At 37.2% G+C, this 21905-nt stretch overlaps 1 protein-coding gene and 1 long non-coding RNA gene across 3 annotated transcripts in view; one reads left to right on the top strand and one right to left on the bottom strand.

Moving 5' to 3' along the window:
* The window catches only part of SKAP2 (src kinase associated phosphoprotein 2), a 120723-nt gene that overhangs the window by 76811 nt on the left and 22007 nt on the right, over window positions 1-21905 (top strand). For both annotated transcript variants that reach the window (XM_068935210.1, XM_068935209.1), the window contains 3 exons: window positions 5610-5734; window positions 6635-6698; window positions 7128-7238. In XM_068935210.1, coding sequence (XP_068791311.1) covers window positions 5610-5734; window positions 6635-6698; window positions 7128-7238 — 300 coding nt within the window. The remainder of the gene's footprint in view (window positions 1-5609; window positions 5735-6634; window positions 6699-7127; window positions 7239-21905) is intronic.
* The window catches only part of LOC138066323 (uncharacterized), a 34551-nt gene continuing 23718 nt past the window's right edge, over window positions 11073-21905 (bottom strand). The window contains exon 3 of the long non-coding RNA XR_011139657.1: window positions 11073-12821. This is a non-coding gene — a long non-coding RNA (uncharacterized lncRNA). The remainder of the gene's footprint in view (window positions 12822-21905) is intronic.

Below are 21905 nucleotides of genomic sequence, written 5' to 3'. Positions count from 1 at the left end.
GCAGGCCAGTGGATGCACTGCTTCTATTTATGCAAAAGGTAGATAAATATATATATGTATGTGTGTTTATATATAATATATATATTTTATATATGTATATACATACATGCTACATACATATATAAACTTTTTTTAGAAGAGCATGACGACTGAACAGTGTTAAGGGAGAGGAAAGCATAGCTAGAGCTGGATTTGCAGATCTCTTCTAACTCACCTAACCAGGCTATTAGAATTCCTGCTACATGCCAGGCTTACACAGTTCTCCTAGGAGCAAGAAAGGTTCACAAGCCCAACAGCTGCTGATGTATCATTTGGCTGTTAGCTGCAGACCTCCTTCCCATAATCCTCTGCCTGTGAGCAAATGCATGATAGGAAAGACAAGAAAAACTCGTTCAGTTTTGACTACTTCACTTTTGACAGAATCCATGATTTAAATCTGCAGGAACTGTGAATGCTCATAGGACTTTGCCGTACCAGGATATGACGGCAATCAAAAGAATGAATCTAAGGAGTACTGAATCTTCTGCTGTGAGAATGTTAAATTCGAATCTCAAGAGATACAATTGTAATAAATAATGCATTATAAAGAAAAGCAACCAGAACACGAAAAGATACCATGACTTGGTCAGCAAGTCTTGATTCTCCCTGATCACCTGCATTTCAGTTTGTAATGCTGATTTAGTGAGTTAAGCAGATAAATATACCTGTATGAATTCAGTTTGCTCACACTGTTGCTTTTTTAAATCCTAGAATTTTATTCTGTCTGTGGCTATATGTTTGCAACACATGTTGATTTTAAAGGGAGTTTGGATGTGCAAACAAGTAGTTCCAAGTTTCATGAACTTACATGACAGTTACATGAAGGTTTGTATAGGTCCTTAAGCAGTGGGATCCTGATCAGAATGTCTGATCACGAGGTGCTGCAAAACTGTAGTAATTAAGTTTTTCTAATTAAAAGAAATCTGAAATGCAAATGATCCTTACCAGTATACAATAAAATATTCCAATTTGTCTGGTCCAGCAGTGCGTCTCTGTGAAGAAGAGAAGGTACTGCTGTTACTTTTTTTTATTTTACCCTAATCAACAGCGCAACTTAAAGCGTTTTCAAGCTGTTAAGTTTGTGTCCAGTAGGATTTAAGATTTAAGATTTCCTGGCATCTTTGTGGTTCACAGCTGCTAGATTGGTTGGTAGGTTTGGTCAGTTCACTGGGACGAGTGTTTGGCCCAATGGCATACAGGTCTGGCCTTCAATATACACAATTTAAGCTGTTGCTCTAAATAACGTGTTTCAATCTTTGTCTCGGTTTCTTCATTTTTTCATCCAAATTTCTCAAAGAACTAGATTAAACAAAGAAGTTTATTGCATTTTCATATTCACTATCTGAAAGAAAAGAATTCCTATGCATGCTCCGAAAGCTGGAAAAGAAATTACCATTTTGGAAATACTGACATTTGCTATTTTTAGAAAGCAGACATACTGCATATGGGAAAGTATGTGAAAGTACATTTAGCATGGAGCCATGTAAACCATAAGATCTTAGAGACTCATAATCTCAAAAAGCCGAGAGTTAAAGTATTTATAGATACTATTAGAATCTATAATTTATCACTCCCTGAAATCTTACTGTTTGCCTTCAGTTCCTTATGCCTTTCTCTGTAACTTCTTTCCTTTATACTATCAGAGTCCTCTCTGTTCTTCAGACTGCGTTAATTCTTTTTACATGTGCTATTAATATGGTCACATTGCCTTAGGCCTCAAATATACAACCCAGTCATTTCAAGACCCAGTTGAAGGTTTACCCTCCTTTGTTTTGAAAGTTCCCATGGACTCGGTTATGCAAGACTACTTCAAAACCTTTTTTTCTGTGTTTCCCTTGAGATTCTCTTTTCCTAATATTGGCCCTGTTTCTGTTAACAATGTTTCACTATTTTTGCTATGAATTAAATTTATATGGAAGAAAACTGTTGAAATTGACTCTCAAATTTCATTCAAATCTGTATTTCCTCTGCTTAAAATATTCTCTCAAATATTTCTCTCATTTCTTCTAAAATATTTGTGTACTCTTTCCAAGTTTTTTTAAAATACCTAGCACCTGACTATCCACTCTGTTATACTATTTTTTTACCATTCTAAATTCCTGATGCAAAATGATTTGCAGAGACTCAGATTTTTTTTTTTTCTCTGATGTATTCCTGATATGGGGGAAAGGGAAGATGAGGAAGAGATGAGAGCAGTGAACAGCTCATTCTGAAATGAGATTTGATCTAACTGTGGAAAAACTTATGCTTGCAAATGTTCATGTTCTTTTTTGTTTTTACAGGACACCTAGTAGTATACTTTTGCAATTCTGTTCTGTATTGTTCTGTGGCAACTCAAGGGCTTCTTATTGTTGAACTGCAAAGCCCCATCTTGGGAAAGTAAGAAGCAACAAGAATATTATCCTTCTTCAGAAAAGTGTATTCCATTTGTATGTCTCTCCCTTAGCCCTTACTAATAAGTTTTTGTATGTTTGTCTAGGAAGACCCTGGGTCTGATTTGTGGATTTGAAATGAAATAATGGAACTGTGTTTCCTGAAGCCATTGACGCTTATAGGTTCTGCCATTAAAAATGACTATATCTAATTTTTAGACTCTTAAGTAAAGTCCAGACAGTTTAAGGTTTCTTAAAAATCAAAAGCTATTTAGCTCTCACTAAAGCACGAAATATCTGGAATATATTTCTAATATAAGCATAGAATTCTAATGCCAGTTGAGTGCATGCAAGCACACAACAGGCTTTTCTTTCATGCAGATACTTACCTTGCAAAGATTAATATGCATGCTTAACTTTATACTCTGTCAGCTTCATCCAAAGTTCACAGAAGTCATTGTGGCACTTGTAATGGCAGCTTTTAACTGAAAGCCCGTGTTTTGTCTGCATGCCTGTTTACCTACCAGCCTTTGCTAATAAATGAAGCTGAGATGATCATTGAGTTATCGCAAGATGGTCTTGCCTTCAAGCCGGCACCTGACTATTGTGCCTGGCCGTGTTGCTATCAGGTATTATAGTGTGCCCATGGCAATTCGGTAATGCGTTCTAGTCCTTCCTAGAAAAGCGTGTTCTGCAAGAGCAGCTGGGATTTGTAGGCCTCCAGCGCTTGTCAGCGTCACTGCGTACAGCTGAGCTATCGTTGTCCTGTGTCCTGCCGTTCCATGCTGGTCGAGATGTTTCTCAGGACACACTAGGTCGTCTCTGTGGCTTGCTGCCACCGGCAGTGTGGATGCGTACTGAGAGTCTTTCTCTTAACTTTAGTAGGTTCTGGGTCAGGGCTGTGACGTGTGCCATTGTCTTAAGAGTTTCCTCATGCTTTACAAATTAAGCACGTGCATAATGCTACGCTGGATTTTAATCAGGGGTACTTTACTGCACAGGCAATGAGAAGCAAAAGCAGTGATGTTAAAACTAGTCTATTGCTATAAACATCACTGGTAGAAGTTAATAGCAAAGGATATGTTTTTTTGTTGGTGTAATTTTCATTAGCACTGGAATGGGGTGTTTGGAGAGGTAAGACAAAGACAATATAAACAATAAAACAATCGGATACAATATGGATAGCGTGCGCTGCGTTTTCATTTTGCGCAGAGTATAACATCTTTGTATTTTAGTTGTAATGCTGTTTGAAAGAACTAGTACAAGTATGGAGATCATCTGAGATTAACTCTGTAAAACTCTATTACCATAGGAAGGGATCATCCCCATGACAGAGAAATATTCTCGGAAATATTCCAAGAGACTAAATTTGAATAACTTGCCTCATTTTTATCTTGACAAAAGGGTTTTACCTTTTGAACCTGGTATTTGTTTATTCTGTCTGCGTGTCGCTGTCTTCTAGGATTTTGATAAACCTCCAGCATGGAAGAGTGAGAAATTAATGTGTTTCACTTCATCTTCTCCCTGAGGTCATAAGTGAAGGAAGAATACAATTTCTAGGCTGAAATGAATTTCCTTAAAAGGGGACCTAGTTAGGCTATTGCAGGTTATTATTTCTAATATCTGCCTTGGTGTGATTTAATGAATTTTGCATCTGTCTGCTGTTTGAGATGGGGTGGAAGATTGAGCAAACATAAAATATTAGTACTGTGTCACAGACTCAATGAAGACATAGTAACACTTACTGAGGGGGAAGGGACTAGAAAGGGAAAATAAAACAGTATTCTGTGCCTGGATTTGCTCATGTAATCCCGTTATTTGGTATTTACTTGCCCTGGCTGAGAATTCATAAAGAGGGGGAAGCACCAGAGAGTTTGTGACTATGTGCATGTAAGATTACTAGCAGAGTATTTATTTGGTGACTGCCCTCACATCCACTCTACCATAATGTCCATTTTGCTATGTTAATCTGTTTTTTGCCCTTTCAGGACTGAAAAATAGATTTCTATTAAGTTTCCAGATAGGTGACAACATTATGTTGAAAACTGTTGTTTTTCCTGTTTTATCCACTGTAGAAGCTTTCCTCTTTTGTTGACACATATAAGTAATGGTCGATCGATTTGCACCTAAGTTATGTCCAGCAATGCTTAAAGTGCGGTTGTCGCTGATTGTTGTTGTTAATTAATACTGTTCCCTGCTGTGAAAAAAGACCTTACTTAACGCCGTTTTGTTCTGTTTGCCTTTGCACTTTGTTACAGGAAGCCTGAGCAAAATGCAATTGATGATGCCTCTGTCTTACTTGAGTGCTGCACTGTGGTCTACAGAAATTGCAAAACTGAATTACTTTTATTTTTGTTTGCTTTGTTTCTAATATCCACCAAAACATGCCAGAACACATAAAATCGGATGTAGGCATTCGTCTAAAGAGCTCAGAAGGAACGCACAGGTGCCACTAGCCCAACATGCAGTATATTTAAACGCAGGCCTGTTCTAAGTGATACTTTTATAAACCAGAACCTTTAAAACTGAAATGTAGAATTGTTTTTAAAACAGCCACATGGCTCTACATAATAAACTGTGGTAGGGCTCAGTACTTTTATTGGCTAATTAAACACGTGCTGCATTGAGAAGAATGCTTTTGGAACACACGCCTGCCTTTATAACCACACTCGTTCTGTGCTTTACTGTGTGGAAAGGAGGCACATCTGGGAGTGGTTGGGAGAATGTGAAGAGAAGCTTTTGCAATTGCTTAGAAAGAAGTTTAAAGTTTATTTTTTGGGTAAAGCGGTTAGTTTAAGGAGGGAGCTCAGCAAGTTCTCGGCTAAACAGGTTTTCCCATTGGTTTACTGAACCTGAAAGAGACTGGTATATAGGAAGCTTGTCCTGCAAGTTCCAGTTCTTGTCTTTCCCTGGATACAAGTGTCATAACATGCACTTCTTACTAAATAAGACCACCATCTGCCAGCACCTCCCTGTGGAATTCCTTAGGCATCCTACGGAAAAATGTACTTTTGTGTACATCTTCCTTTAATATAAAGCTTTATCTCCAGAAGCATCACCTAATCATTTGGCTAGAACCCCCGTTCTTTGTAAAATTCATGAAATAGAAAACAAAATCTGAATAAATGATAACCTGCTGAGCCACTTGCGTTCACTGTTGTAAATGAAGCTCTTAACTTTGTTTTTTATCTCCAACAGACAAACAACAGAAAGGTGAATTTGCCTTAGAGGGCTACACCATCAGAATGAATAATAGCCTTCGGAAGGATGCAAAGAAAGATTGCTGTTTTGAAATCTCTGCTCCTGATAAGCGCATTTATCAGGTTGGACTTTTTATGTTGACTTGAAATTAAATTGATAAAGCCGTTACAATCCCAGTTACTGAATTAACATTTCAGTAAAACAACTTTCACTGACACCTTAATGAAAAAAAGAAACCTTCGCTTGCTTATACTGTATATTCACATATTAGGAAAAATAATCTGATCTTAAAAATATATATATGTGTTCAAATATTGTCTTTTTCAACAAGAACAAGGAAATCTATCATCTTTATCTATTGGTCATTTCAATGTTGGTATTTCAATATCTATTATATAGTATGTCTGCAAGATTTCTTGATTGAATTAAATAGAAAAACTTAAAACAAAATATATATCAGTGTTAAATACATATTGTATTGGACGTAGCTTTGCAAGGGAAATTTAGGTAAAAGCACATATCAGCTGTGCAATTCAGAGATCTATCAGCTAGACATCAATATGGAATGTAAGTTTAATAAGTTTTAAATATCTGAGATTGCAGTTGAAAGCCAGTTAATTAAGCTGTCAGGTAGTGTGTTGGAGTCTGACAAGAACATTTTTAAGAAAACTGTACCCAGCAGTCTAAAGAAATTCATGGGTGTCTTCTAATTGTCAAGGGCAAATTTTGTTCATCAGTTCTGGCTTTGACATTGATGAAGAGAAGCAGCTTTTTTCTGCACAGCTGCCAGCTGCTGATCAGAGTTTCAAATCCATCATCCTCTCCTTCAATTACGTAAATTTGTCAAAATTAGCTGTACATTATAAGAAGCATCCTTGCAAGAAAAGTACCAGAAGACATGAAAAGAATTACTAATGATTCCTTGAGGAAGTGACAAGAATGCTAGAATCCTTCTATTGCTAATAAAATTATAGTTGCATTTTTGTCATTGCTACTACTACTTATTAATAAATGTTTAATAGTTTACAGCTGCCACTCCCAAAGAAGCAGAGGAATGGGTACAGCAAGTCAAATTTGTAATTCAAGGTAAGCCAGTCAGTAAAGCAGTAGTCTTTGAGATCAGTACTGCTCAGTGATGGTTGTTCTCTCCATTAGCAGATCCATGACATTTCTATATTTAGTATTCTCACTTGTCTGAGTTTTGAATTGCAGGTCCTAGTTCCTGATCATGTTGTTACTTTTACGTGACTTTACTTGTTTTGCAAGATTTTTGCTTTTTTTCAAGTATACTATTTAGCTTGAAAGCCCTCTGCAAGCCACCAGCTTGCAGAGAATGAATTTAAGTGTTTGAGATCCGATGAGATCTGAGAGTCATTTATTTTGCAAGAGCTGTATGTAAAACTTTATTTATTGATTGATTTTCAATTGTAAATACTATGTTTTCATTTTGCATAAACTTCTGTTCGGGGCTTTGTTTTCTAGTAAATGTTAACTTTTTAAACTGCTGTTACATAGACATGGAATCTAATACTATTCCTGAGGAGGAGGCAGAGGAAGAAGAATATGATGATGTTGCACAAGCAAGCAGTGAACCAATAGATGATAGCATTTATGAAGAACTTCCAGGTATTGTTGAGATTTTTTTAATATGTGCCATGTGATAATTTCTTCTTCTGCGCTTCTAGGTTGATAACTATGAGTGACTAAAAGTAAGTGGGCGGAGTAACCTGATTAATAAGATACATTCAGATTTCAAACTTTGTTATGATGTTGAAAGAAAAATGTGTCTTTAACCAGGCCTGAGTGAGAGCAGTTCAGTTTTCTTGAGCAAGGGCATCAAGATTGTGCAGAAAGTGTAAAAGTGGTCTCACGGGGCTATTGGCTCATTAACATTGTCTCTGGTACGTAATTTTTTTTAATTAAAAAATTGACTTGCCTTACAGCTTTTTCCACCACCTTGCCCATCGTTTTTTTCTTTCTTCTTTTTGGCATTTGTATTAAGCAGAAGTTGTCTGTTACTTCATACATCATCAGCTACTACCTCATGGTCTTATAATCCTGCAACTAAGTATTGTGTTGGTTTGGAAGGGCCCTGGAGATGAACCGTAGATAAAGGCAACATGAGGATTGTCATTATTTTGTTTCATATCTTCCAGAGTGACTATGATTATACAGCAACTTCTTATTGTGGGCTTTTTGATATGGTCAAATAATTATACCCCTAGATGACCAAGAGTATATTTCAGGCAGTAAAACGAAAAAAAAGAGAGCTTACCAAAAGCTGTTGGAGTTGATTATAGACTTGCAGGTAGTGGGAGGAAAGTTTTCGTTCTTGCTTATATTTTAATAAGCTATGTAAAAAGGAACCATTCGGTCATCGTAAGTTTAAAAATGACATTTAACGGTGATATGACAATAAACAATAACTCTGTACAAAATAAAGTCTGTATCTCCTGCTGTTTGGGGCAATGCAACTATCAGCAATAGCCTGAGAGGAAAAATCGGTCACAGCATGTGGTGCTGACTAACCTTATGCATCCATTATGTTGAATGTTTTATCCACGGGAAAAAAAAAAAAATTAAAGTATGCCTTGATTTTAATTTTGGGGTCATTTGAGTGAACTGGAAGGAGCAGATAACATGAGTGGCTGATGAAAATGATTATCTTAACATTCTAGGAGAACTCATTTGTTTAAGAACTGGTCAGCCTGCATAGCTAGAGAGAGATGTGTTTTTTCCATTCTTTGAGTTATTCCTAGACTAGTCCAGCACAGAGGTACTTATTCTGCTGAAATGGGGTGCAGTATGCCATACATGCTGAAAAACTCTTCTGTAATGACTAGAAAATTTACATTACAGGGCTTAACTTTATAGCTGGAAGGAGTCCGCCAAAGCCTATTGCAATGCTTTTTGGATGCTCAGGCTCCTACGGGAGATCTTGTATGCTTGCTTATGCTTTAATTAATGAACTTCTAGATGTGTTCTGGGATAAATTACTCTCTCCTGAGCTTGATCTCACCTGTTCATTTGGATCTCCAACAGTAGGTAGATCTGTAGCAGTAACACATGGAATATTGGTTGAAGGACAAGCATTAAAATACTTAACTTTGAGTTTTATCTTCAGAGAACTGCAGACTTCATGAGATTCTATGACATTTTAGAATATTTCGCTTTTATCCCATGTTTATATCAGTTTTCTAGGAGTTCTTGTCTCTTAATGTGGCAAATAAATCTGAAAGGTAACAGAAGAGCTATCACAAAAAATGGTAGCCCTTCTGTTATTCAAGAAATTTAGTTTCAGTTTTTAGTTAAATAACATTCTTTCTCTACGATCTTGGAATAGTGTTTCAGCTTCATGTTGTGAAGTAGAGATTATCCTTTGCTTATTTTATGCTTTGTTCATCTTGTCTATTAGAACTGTAAACTTTTCAGGAAGGACCATCTTACCTTGCACAATGCAGTACATTCTATAATATTGGGTTTGATAAAATTTGAGTAAAGAATGTTTGTATAAGAAGGTGATTTTAAAAAGAGAATATGGGAATTTTTGCATAGTTTTGAAAATCAGGAATCTGAGAAAACTGTAGCAGTAATCAGCACTGACTGATGCTGTGTTCACTAGCTATCACATTGCTTTATTTTTTGTGGCAAGAGACAGTGTAGAAAAATGAATTTTCCAGCCAGGAACTGAATAGCTTCACACCATTATCCACAATGGTAACAGTCTATTAGCCCATTAAAAGCTTAGGTTTTAGTAGTATTAAATTTGTACTGTCTGCTGGCAGAAGGAATGGGTTGGTAGTGGGAGGGGATACAAGGAGATGTGGAAGAATTAATCTCTTGATCTGTTAAGTCACTGTCTTCTTTAATAGCACATACAAATTCATATTTACCACAGAAGCATCATTTCCTTATTCTCAGTGCTAGTAAGAGTGTTTAATAAACACTGTGATTATTCAGGTTACAGTCAAAAATGTCAGAACTGCCAAAGATTTCCCAACTTGGAAACCTTCCTTTCAAAGTTCTTCAGGGAATTAACGTTTAAATGTGTTCAGCAAACTAAACTTGTCTTCGTTTCTGTTTTTTTTTTTTTTAACAAAAACAAATAGCAAGGGAAAACTTGATCTAGCAGAAATACAAATATTGTCAATGAAGACTCATTTTTGTTTAAGTAGCTATTCATTTTCTACCTTAAACTTTCTTCAGTTTTGACATGATAAGTGTGTATTGCAGTCCATTTATGCTATTATAAGCATAAATGATTCCTTAGCTATAACATAAAATAGCTTTTAAAGTATTAAAAAATTATGTCTATGTATGTAAAGCTTTCTGGCTGCATAGAATCTTCAGCTCAGTAATGTTTTAAACAATGGAGTTGTCTTTGTCAGAAAAGGAGATATTTGTCAGCTTTAAACGTATTTTTGTCTGTTAAGGTCCTTGGAGAACAAATTTGTGGACTAGCCTAGGGGTTTCAGTGACAGGATTTTTAAATAGCTTCTGTATTTTCTTTTGAGGTTTCTCATCTGCATGGGCCATGTACCCAAATTTGCAATACTAACTACTACGTGCTACCTTGGTTCTTTCTGCAACTCAGCGTAGTTTACGTACTCTCTACTAGAGTCTTACACAATAGGAGAAAAGAGGTCTTAATCTAAGTTATTTATCTTAATTTTCAGTCTTTTGTTTTCTTTTTTTGTTCTGTTCCCTTTCTGCTCTGCACACTGGCGTTATAGCAGTAGTTTCCACCCTGTGTACCTTAGTTTCCATTAAAATGATTCTGAAGACAAGGTTTGATTCTTATTTTGGTGCCTCTCAGCTGGTGCAGCATGGTTGAAAAGCTGCCCTTACAGAATAGATATAGTTGGAAATCCCTAAGTGATGTGATGTGATGTGACATAACACTAGCATACCTGGCTTTGTCCCATTTATTCTCAGCCTGTCCCTTGTACAAAGAACTCCTGGATGAGTGAGAAGTAAGGATGGAGCTGAAATTTAGTGCTGTAGTGATCACCAGCTAGGGGAACTGTTGTGGAGAACAAAGCCTTTAATAATAATAACTTGCAGCAGTTCTTAGTTTGCTGTAAATTAAATTTTGGGATTGATCCAATCTCTAGTTAGCCTGAGGGTCCTGGGAATGGAAAGCTTGCCTTTATCTTTTGATCCCCACTATCAGTTCCGTGCCAAACAATTCGGTCAAGCGCAGGTATCTGGCCAATAAATCCATTTTGCAGTGTAGTTGGGAGCTTAGCTTCCTTTGTAACTGGGGCAAAGCTCAGGGAATGATAAGAAGTGTTTGCAAGTTTTATGCAACAGTAAGTGTGCTTCACAAAGAACCACTCTTGTGTGTGTGCCCGTGCACGCATATGTGTTTGTTTATTTTAAGCAAACTCTTTAAAGAGTTTTAAAATTATATTGATCTTATTTTAGAACTTATTTCTGACATTGTGTATGAAGGTAGGGAATTATCAGCCTGTCTCTTACTCATAGTTGTCTCTTTAAGTAGCATTGTTGTCCTAAGTGGGATTTGAGTGTAAATTTGGTCTGTCATTCAGGAAAACAAATCCCTGCCCCTTAGAGCCTTTTTATATTTCTGTTCTCTAAGTGCAGTGTCAGATGCACTGATTATTTGGTGCTAAAAGTGAGGCTTACGCAGTGTTGTGTTAATGAAAGTGCCTTTTCAGAAGACCTTTGCTTATTTTGGAGTTTTCAAGATAGGGTCAGGGTCCATAGGCCCAATACAGGGTTTGCCATTGAGCAGTCCCCGTTGTGGATTACTGCTGTAAAATCATCTCCTAAAATCAGTAAGCATGAATGAAGAAACTGTTAATTGATCGATGTGGGTCAGAGCAGTAGGTTTAAATCAGCAGAGATGCAGGTGATCATGGAATCTGAGATGTTATTTGTGAACACTAGTCTTAAGTCAGTATATTTGATATCATGGTACGTTGTCCAAATTCCTCTCAATGTTTGTTGTTTGCTGCAAATAAATATGGAATTCTTCTTTACTTCCTGTCCACGGAGGGTGTATGTAGTGCTGATGTGCTGTTGAATTTTTAGGCACAGAAAGAATTCTAACTGCCTTTTATTAGTAAATAAAGTGGTTTCCGAATATAAATTGTAAATCGGCCTATAAGGTTCTGGAATATTTGGACCTGAAATGACCAGATATAAGATCAGCTTTCTTGAGGGTATCACAAAAGATGAGTTTCCAAAGTACCTACTGAAAGTGTTTTGAATAATTTCAGTTAAGGCATCTGGCAGATTCAAGTACATAGCAAGGGCTTTTTTCCCCTCCTTTTAAAACAGTCAGGATAGATAGGTTATTCTTCAAAACCATTTTTTTCAAAGGTTAGATCTCAATGTTGTTAAAAAATTAATCTTTTCATTCATTTAGCCATTGCGTTATTTTAATATATGGGAAATTTTTGCCAATAGTATCTTTTGCATAGGTGAAGTACCAAAAAGGAGGAAGGGGTACTACAGGGCTTACTTGCTTTGCTGTAAATCTGCAGTAATTCAAGCAATAGAAGAGCAGTGAAAAGCAGATGTAAACTACTTGTCAGGGAAGGATGTTAGGGAATAGTAAGGATTTTTTCTGTGTAAAATGTGAGGTTTCATTGTGTTGATCCTTCGGATTTGAGATCTACTAAGTGTCTTTGATTATTTACCAGACATGGAAATCACTGAAATGTGACCTCTTTCAAGTGTATATTGATGAACCCCAACTTCTGTGATGAATTGGAGCTGCATCTCTGAATCCTTTGACATTTTGGGTTTTAAGGCAGTACTTCTATGAGATTTTTATGTAACATGAAGTGTCCTTCAGCTAGTATTAAATGCTCATAAACATGAGACATGAGTTATGAATCCAGATCACTTGTTGTATTTAAACACAGTGCATGCAGAAAATGGTTAGGAACATGATACCTGGACCTCAGCCTTTGCCACAAGAGTTTGAGCTTGGTCTTCAGTTATTGTAATCCTACATCTGAACAGATCCTTTTCTTTGTGTTGATGTTAGGTGGAAGTATCAGTGATGGAAGGAGAGATAAGGCAATCTGGTGCAGTTGAAAAGAATGAGATGTCCCCGGAGTGGGAAGTGACAAGTCTCTGAGAGGAAAAAATAGCGTTCACAGGCTCTTCTGTGTTTCTTGTAAAGTGATGGTCTGTGGAAAACAGGTGGCCTGTTGCTGTCAGGAAGTCCACTGTCTGTGATGCAATTAGAAAGGAGAAAAAGTTGTAAAAAGACAGTATCACCTCGTCGTGCACATTGACAAACGTACAAGCAAGGAAGCTGATAAAAATGGAATAATGCCAGTAAATATTCAAATTTAGTCTGACGTACATTTGGGGGACATATTTGCTGATTGGACTTCTTTGTAGGATTTTATACTGAGACGTACTCTCTAAAAGGGGTGTTCTCTACTTAAAAATATACTTCCGCAGAAAATATAAGATAAAGCTTTGTTTCTAACTTTGAGTATGTTTACCCTGGGCGCATGGCTAGTGTAACTGTTGTCCACTACTGTTTATAATGACCCATTTGCAATGAAAAAGAATCAAATCTTGTGTTTATCCGAAATTCTGCACACCTAATTTGTTGGATTTGCTTTCTGATGTTTACTTGGTCATTGTTCTCTGATGCTCTACGTAAACCTATTTTTGTTTTCTCCTCCCTTTTAAGGCAGATACCTTGCTTATTCTAAAGCTATGTTTTGAGAATTTCAAAACTTGAATCTTCTATATTCCAGTTGTGTAGTGGTGGAAAGGGTCTTCATCCGCAACAAAATTCACAGCAGTTAATTACAATATCTCCAGAAAATGGAAAATGTGTGCTATGAAGCTGAGGTATTTATTCTCCTCTTGTTGAATTGCATGCAAGACTTTGCAGGTTTCAGAGCTCTGAAATGGAGAAAACAGTAGTGTCATTGCTGAACTTATCAACTGCTATAAGAAATTAAGTGAGTTTGTGAGTGACTTTGGAAAGCCCATGTTTATCAAAGTCACAGGTTGTCAAAGGCTGAATTTTATTTCTGTATTTCAGAGTTAATAAAAGAAAAAAAAAAAGAGAAATACTCTAAAGCCAAATCAGACCAAAAAAACCCAATCCTCCAAACAAAAATAAAACTTCTAAGAATGGTTTGTTAAATCTGCATTGTCTATTGGCGTTTTGAAGCTTGCTTACTTAAAATTAGAGGCGTGCCCCAGCGTGTCTAAAAAGGAAGTATTTTTAATTCTGGAATTTTTTTCTTTAAAATTCTTTGGAAAAACTAATTAGTACACATCTCATTGAAAGGGATTTACTTATTGAAACAAGCTATTTTATTGCAAGTACTGATCAATCATTTTTATACTGGTTTCTATGCACCAGTATTAAACAACTTTTGGCACTATTGATTTGTAAAACCAATCTGATGTGAACAGTATGTGACAGAAGTTGTTTGTTATTAAGAGATAGAATCCCATCTCTGAAAAGCTTGTCATCCTGGAGAGACAAAATCCCACAAAGTAATTTTACTTGTATCATAGCTTTTTCACTGTTGACTACGTTTTTGACAGCTGGCTTCGTGTTAAGTATGAGCAACACTTTGTTTATGCATGTGTGTCTTCAATGGCTTATGGACCCAAAGTTTTTTCTGGTGAAAGCGAAATAGTTTTCCTTGGCAGTGCTGATAATTAAGAAGCAGTGCGGTAACGCTAATGCAAAGCATTCAGATGAAATGTCTTGATATGTGAGATAGTTTATTAACCATAAAGACTGAGGAATTATAGTTTAGTAGGTTCACAGCAAAATGTCAATTGTATTATGTATGTTTATGAAAACAGAAATTTTGGGCTTGCTCTACTGCTTGGGTATAACTGTGATGAATACTATACAGATAGATCAAGGAACCTTTCCTTTTTGAATTTGTGATGAATGGCTGTGTATCAGGCTATTAAAACCATTAGGCAGAGTTTTTTTGAGAAACAAGAGCAATCAGAGGTTATATGGTGCCTCAGGCTATCGCTTCTCAACTTTTCTCGTTTCCACACGGTAGCTATTAAAGAACCATAACTTATACAGCTGGATTCTCAAGTAAGACCCAGCAAGGTGGGCTTTAAAAGCTGACTTAGTCACTCTTGTTAGTGAGACACAAATCTCCTTGAGTTTTTCAACCTTAAGAAAGGCATCAGCACAAATCGCTCTGTACACGTCTTTTCCACTTGGTGTGCTTTTTATCTGCTACCTACTTTCCTTCCTGCTCTCTTCAAAACAAAAGACATTGGCTGAAGAAACTATTTTTAATTAATTAATTAATTTGTGAGCTGTTCTGGCTGTATCGTGTATGTGTGTCTCGCATGTGTTCACAGTGTACTGTATTTGTAGTGGATGTAATGTTTAGTTTGCAAGCGTACAAGGAAGACAGCAGAGGGAAAGGCTGCCTGTTTCCCTTGTCTAGGCTGTTGCTCCCTGGGCTGGGTAGTACTTTTTGAAAGAGGAGGAGTTGGTTGCCCCGGGAGAGGAAAATGGTCAGTGGGGTGCAGTGCTGAGGCTGCAGGCTGGACCAGGCAGAGGGGACAAGATGTAGCAGGCTTCCTCTGCCTTAGGGTAGAGAGGGGCAGGCTCCAGGGGAGCGCGGGGTGCCGGTGCACAGGCAAGGAAAGAACGTTTTTGTGAGAAGCAGAAGAAACTGAGGAGAGTGTGTTGCAAGTCGGTGAAAGTTGGACTGGACAGCAAAGTAGGAGAAAGTTTTCTTGCCCAGAAATGACACAGATAGCACAGGGGAGATGCTGTTTCATTTCTTTTATTGCACTCCATTTTACCTAGCAGATCTTAATTCTCTCTCTCTTTTTTTTTTTTTAATACACAGTTTGCATTCTACTGAAAACTAGGTTAAGATCTTGGAAACATTCAATGTCGTTAAGGAAAAGGCTCTTCCATCTTTAGTTTTTGGCTGGGTTGTTGCCTTAGGAGAGTCTGTGGCGATTATAGTGTCCTTGAATATTGAAGGCAACAATGAGTAAAACTGAGGAATAAAGAAAGGAATGTCATTTTCAGAACAAAGCCATTGTCTGTGGAAAAGCTTCTAGAGCCTCACATGGGCGTCTGCCTTCCAACATCCCCAAAATACATTAACTGAATCTATACTTGCTTTCATACCTATGTATTTCAAAATTATTTCCTAAAAAGGGAGACATCTCCATTATTGGATAGTGAACAGTGGTTTCAGATAATTAGACGAACAAAATTTCAAGGTAGATAGGACTATCATAGTTTCCGTAAGGTTCTTAGATCTCAGTTCCTGGGTTAAATCGCCCCGCTCAGGCCTAGCAAACGATTGTTCTTGAACTGCTTTTGGGACTGTCGTGTCTCTGGCATGGAGCCTGGCCAATCTAAAGCGTTGGCTGCAAGAGAATTCAAGTAATCTGGGGCTGTGGAGGCCCTGGGTTTCTCTGAGGACCCAGCTGCGTGCCAGTCCCGCAGTAAAATGGTGAAATGCCTGGGGAGCAGTTGTCATCTCCTGCATTTATGAAGTGTTTCCAGCTCCCTGCTGTCCTCCCTCATCTCTCTGAAGGGTATTGTGCTGTACGGCGAGTTGGCAGGTAAGTTCAGACATGCAAAGACCCCACTCTGGACCTAATACATGAGAGCAGGAGAATAGCATAGTATTCGTAGAGATATTTGTTAATATTTGGGGAAATAAATATGGAAACGTTACCCAAAATATTGTATGTATAAACAGTCTAGGTTGCAGCTATAATTTTCTGCTTATTTCTGATTTAACTTAATTTTTGTTTACTAGTGAGTCATAACAAGAACATTTTTCAATTGATTTATTTCATCCTTTAAGCTGGAGAAAAGATTTTGCATAGTTGACATAATTTAATTTGGTGACATGGGCTGTAAACACTGAAAAGAGGCAGTGGTGTGGGTTTGTTGCTTTTCATGAAAGTACGCAAATGGTGGAAGCTGCTGACTTTTTTTTTTTCTTTTTTGGTCGATGTGTAGTTAATGATCAACACAGAGAATGCAAAAATGTCAGTTGGTTGAACGTTTTTAAAGGAGTTATAAGAGAAGCATCTGGGAGCCAGACTTTTCCTGTGGAAACATGCCAACAACTGTATTGTGTTTCCTTTCACTGAAGTGAACTATGCTGAAATGCCTTGTCTCCTGTCCCTTTTTTCAGTAAACTCATTTCTGGAATCAGACTATAAATTTGAATACTTTAACCCTGCAGATTATTAAGGAATATCATGTGGTTTAAACAAGATGCTTTCTTTATGATTCTGTGTATGTAAATATTATGTCAAGTCACATTTGTCACAATTAGGGATATGTAGTTTTCAGAAATGTCTTTTAAATTGAAATCTTGCTGCTGATCAGCAAGTATGGGAAACTTTACTTGACATGTATGGACTTTTTTTTCCTCTGTATTATATAAATTCAGGCCTGAGAAATATAACCCCTGTACATGGTTGTCAAATAACACTGTACTACAGAGCTATACAGTATAGATTAGTTAATAGAATATTAGATTGCTGGATGTATTTACATAGAGAATTATTTATATTTTCTATGTAGATTTTAATAGCTACCACATTTATTTTAGCAAAACCTTTTACTAATAAGGTTTATAAAATGTCATGTTGAACACTTAAACTATTTACATAACTAAGAGCTATTATGAGTTGAGAGGACAAACAAATTTATTTTAGTTACAGTGAATTCACATAAATCTTTATAATGTTTATATATGAGAAGGGACTTATGCACATGCCACACGTATTCAGGCAGGCAATCTCTAGTGCAAATTCCTGTGAACCTACAACACAACCCTGGAATCAGTTTCCGATACATTGTTTGTTTTGTCCCTTTGAGCTCCTAATTTGCATTCTGCCCAGTAATTACAACTACCTTTTTACTTTGGGGGAAGGGAGGAGCATTTTTTGTTAACCAGATAAATAATTAGATGAACATGTAGAAACATTAAACCTCACAAGCTTTGCTTTGTATTCTTGAGGCCTGTTAAGAGCAGTGTTTTAAAATATTTTATTTCTTCTTTAGATCTTCAAGTATGGATTTCGGTTCCTAACTTTTAAGTCAATGAGCAAAAATGTTAGGCCTTTATATTTATAATTTTAATTCTCTCTGTTTGTCGCAAACAGAGGAACTAGAAAACTTCCATTTAAATTCCTCAGCTTTGCATTTGTTGTAATCTTAAAGAATTTGTAAGAGTTGGGTTCTGAAGTCACTTATGAAATTTTCACCTTGTTTGATGGCACGTCAATTCTTGTTTTCTGAATTTAACATAATCTGACCAGTTCACTCAGCATATGGGGTCAGACAATTCTGAGACTTGATTTCTGAAAACAAATCACTAAAAAAGTGAATTCAATTGTAAATATCTACTCTCTGTGAATATAAAAGCAGGAAAAGAATGAATGATTTTCTGCAAGTGAAATGCCGTAATTTCTTTTATTCTCTTTTATAATTATTGTGTGTATATCTACAATTTAACTTGCTTGTGATGACCTTTATCTTTTCTCTTGAGAAGAATTACTATTATCTGCTCTTTCTTCATGAGGAAATAAAAAGGTCAATGCAAAATCCATCCCTTATTTCTATGCAGTGCACATTGCACTCTGGCATATTTGTATTGAATTTTATTAATAATAATTACATCATTTTGTCTAAGAAATTTTAGCACTCCAAAATTAGATACTTGAGATGTTCTTTCCCTGCTTCTCCCTACTTCCTCTCCTCCCAAGCTTAATATTGGTGTAGCTAAGAATTTACTTAGTTCTACTCCTGCTAATCCTATCAGGCTAACTTTTTTTTTTTCCCTTTTTCTTTATTGTCTCTCTCTTAACCCTAAATTGACAAGGTTTTAATTCTTCTGCATCTATATCTGTCAAAAAGAAAAAGCTAAAATTAATGCCTTTTTGTAAGTGGAGGTTTTAAAATTGTGTGTGTTTTGGAAGACTGGTGCTAGGAACTGAACTAAGTTGATTCAGCTGTCACTCAAAACCCTATTGAAGGTTCCTTGTTTGCCAGGAGAGCTCCAAGCAGGAAGGAGAGCTCAAAGCAGGAAGCTGAGTTCATGAAATCCTAATATATTCATAATTAAAACCAGGAATTGCTTGTACCTCTGTGGGTCATTCTGTTGTCCTAATGAATGTATTCTGTTCTGTTATTCAGGTGGCTAAGCATGTTTTTCTTCCCATTGCACTACTTTGCTCGTAAAGCCTACAGGGCCTTACGAAGCCCTGGAAACAGCAACTTTCATGCTAGCCAACAAACTCTGTGTGTGACGACAAATGGACAAAATTTATGAGATCTGAAGGCGATATAACCTTTAGACAAATTATTTGTGACTACTGAATGGGGCGCAGATAGGAAAGCAGGGGGACTGGGATGCTTGGTACTCGGGGAGGAGGGGTAAGTGTTTAAAGGAAAGAGAGGAAAGGTGCTGACATCTGCTCAAGTCTCGACAGGCAGGGAAAGGTAAGTAAAGCTATGCATGCTCCCAGATTTCCTGAAAACTTTGTAAAATTATGCATAATAGAGTGAGAAGATCCAGCTGTTTATGTAAAGACAGAAATAACATTTAATACTGCGCCACTTTGCAGTAACTGTGAAAGACCTTGACAATAATGTTGAATTTTTTTCTTTCGTGAGAGTAACTGTTTCTCTTCCAAAGAGAGAGATGTATTCTTTGATCACTTAATCTTCATACTTTTGTGCTGTAAAACATTATAAGCAATACTTTCTACTAGAAAAAACTTTTGCTCCTTGGTTTTCCAGTAAGCTAGTGACTAGTTATGTAGTATCTACCTGCTTTTAAAAATATTCTTTTTGTTCATTGCCTTAGTTAGTATCCTTCATGTTGATGGGTATGTATATGATACTACAGGAGAAATGCAGTATCTTTCCTCTTTCACAAGTGTATTTAGAAAGAGACTTTTTCCCTACTCATTTTTCCAGCCTTGCTCATTTCTCTCTACTATTTTACTCTGTGATTGTTTTCATAGCAATAGCTGCATGGTGCAAACAACATTCTTATACAGAAGAGTAGAGAATTGTAGCCTAAAGTGTATAGCAGGAAGTCTTGTACTTGTCCCTAGTGAGACTGGGATTTTTTTATTTGCTTAGTTCTTTAGCTGAGCTAATGTTGTATTTCTGAAATGAATGTTAGATCTGCTTTTCGGTTTTGATTATGCCAAACTGTAACATATGCTTGGGTTCATCAGGTGGTATCCCAGGAAGGTTGTTTTACAAGAGAGAACTTTTTGCAGACCATCTAGAAGTGACATTGCATGACCCCAATATCACTGCTTCTCCCTCTCACCTCCTTTTCCTGGAGCAGAGAGCCTCGGTTAATTTTTACCAAAATATACTATTATTTTTTTCCCCTCTGAGAACCGTGAGGTAACTTTTCCAAGGTCTTCTCAACAGGAGGCAGTGCTTTATCTTCAACTGAGCTGACCGTTTTGGTTATTCATACCGTGTACACAGTTTGAAGTAGTAGTGGTGCACCGTAGTGTCATTTCAAGATACAAGGAACGTAATTGGGGGGGGGGGGAAAGAATCCCCAAACCCAGTAATAATGAAGGCTTTCTCAGAGAATTCAGGAAACCTCATGTCTGGAGTCTTGGCAAGATCTGGACAAATCTGAGTCATTTGAGCTAATCCTGTTCTATAAAATCATTGGCGCTAGCTGTGTCATAGATGAGCCATCAACATGCAGAAATCCTTATAAACTACTGCTGATTAGCTTAGATTTTCTTAGGGCAGTCTGGAGAACCAAGAAACCAAATATTATTGTTTGCTAGAGACTTATCGTTTTAGACACAGGGGTTCAGACGAGGCAGTTTCCAGAGGTCTTTTCCAAGCCAAAGCATTTCATGATTCTAAGTCCTTCACTCTGTACAGCCAATGCTGCTTCTTCCTGGCAATTGGGATCAGTACGTTGTCAATACTAATAACAGAGTTCTCTTACTGTCTGCTGGTGTAACAAACAGAGCTGTGCATATACTCAACCTTGCTAACCCTGGAATTTAAGTAGTGGCTGTTTCTAAGAACTGATAAAAACTTGGACAAAATGTCTTAGTTGGAGTTTCATCAAATTTAGCTAGTAATATATTTGAAACCTTTTACCTTCTTGGAATCGTTCTTGGATCACATGTGTTAGAAGGAATTGAGGCTGGGAATCAGCATGGATTCTGTCCTCAACTAAATCTAAAGCAGCTCAGTACATGTAATATTGTTCATAAAAATGTTTCCATTTTCATATTGTTTATAACCTGGAGATCTATTTCTATTTATTCTGTATTGTCTACTTCCTGTCATATTTCTGAGTATGGGGGTGACCATTTACCCAGATGCAGCTTCCATTTCTGCTGATAATTTGGTGTCACCTTCCCTCCAACCTCTGTATCTGTTTGGCCCATTTATATCCCCATCTTTACTGTCTCTGTTGTAGAAATCAGAGCTCTTTCACTCAAGCTTGTCAGGTAGGAATATGGCTTCTCTCCTTGAGCTGTTGGGTGGTAACTGACTTGGGAATAATCTCCTCTCTAAATAGCACCCAGCTTGCTTCCCACTTTTGTCACCCTCTTGGAGGCGTTTGCATCCCCAGACTATGTGCCCCGATACAGTCAGATGGACCTTTAACAAGATCATTCCCCTCCACCCTCAACTCATCTCATGCTGTGGCCAGTGCATAGCACCTTCAGCAGCCTTTTTCAAGCTGTTTCATTTGTTTAGAGTGCACCAGGAATGAAGCAGACTACTGGGAATGCACGGTGAAACGTCAAGAAGTTGTTTGTAAATCATCCACTAATCTACCATATCCAGGAGGAAAAGAGCAAGATTGGAAAGGGGCAGATCTGTGGGTATATTTGGAAGATGATCAAAACTAGAGTTTTGCTACTTGGATTTAGAGGCTTCTTGCTATGGGTGGATTGGAGCATAAAAGAAGAGGACTGAAAGCAAAAGTCCGTTCCATTATACATATACACACCAGGGCAAATAAGCCTAAGATCAAGTAGCACATAGAAGATTTCTGGGATATCAAGTTGCTTGGGCTAAACCAAGATTTTGGGTGAAGTGTCTAGGCATACACAGATATGTATATAATGGGGATACTGCAGAGGACTCCCACTCCCATGACTGGGGAGCACTTTTCTCTGAGATGCTCAGGGAAGGCAGCATTCTGGCCTACATAAAACAGGATATTGATTCTTATTCCTTTGTCCCCAGATGGTCCCTAACCTTTGCTACTAATGCAAGCAGAAGCTGACAGTTCAGCC

The sequence above is a fragment of the Struthio camelus genome, chromosome 2 (assembly GCF_040807025.1).
Source record: "Struthio camelus isolate bStrCam1 chromosome 2, bStrCam1.hap1, whole genome shotgun sequence".
Lineage (NCBI taxonomy): Eukaryota > Metazoa > Chordata > Aves > Struthioniformes > Struthionidae > Struthio > Struthio camelus.
Note: the sequence above shows the minus strand (reverse complement) of the source record. Positions and strands in the feature narration are given on the sequence as shown.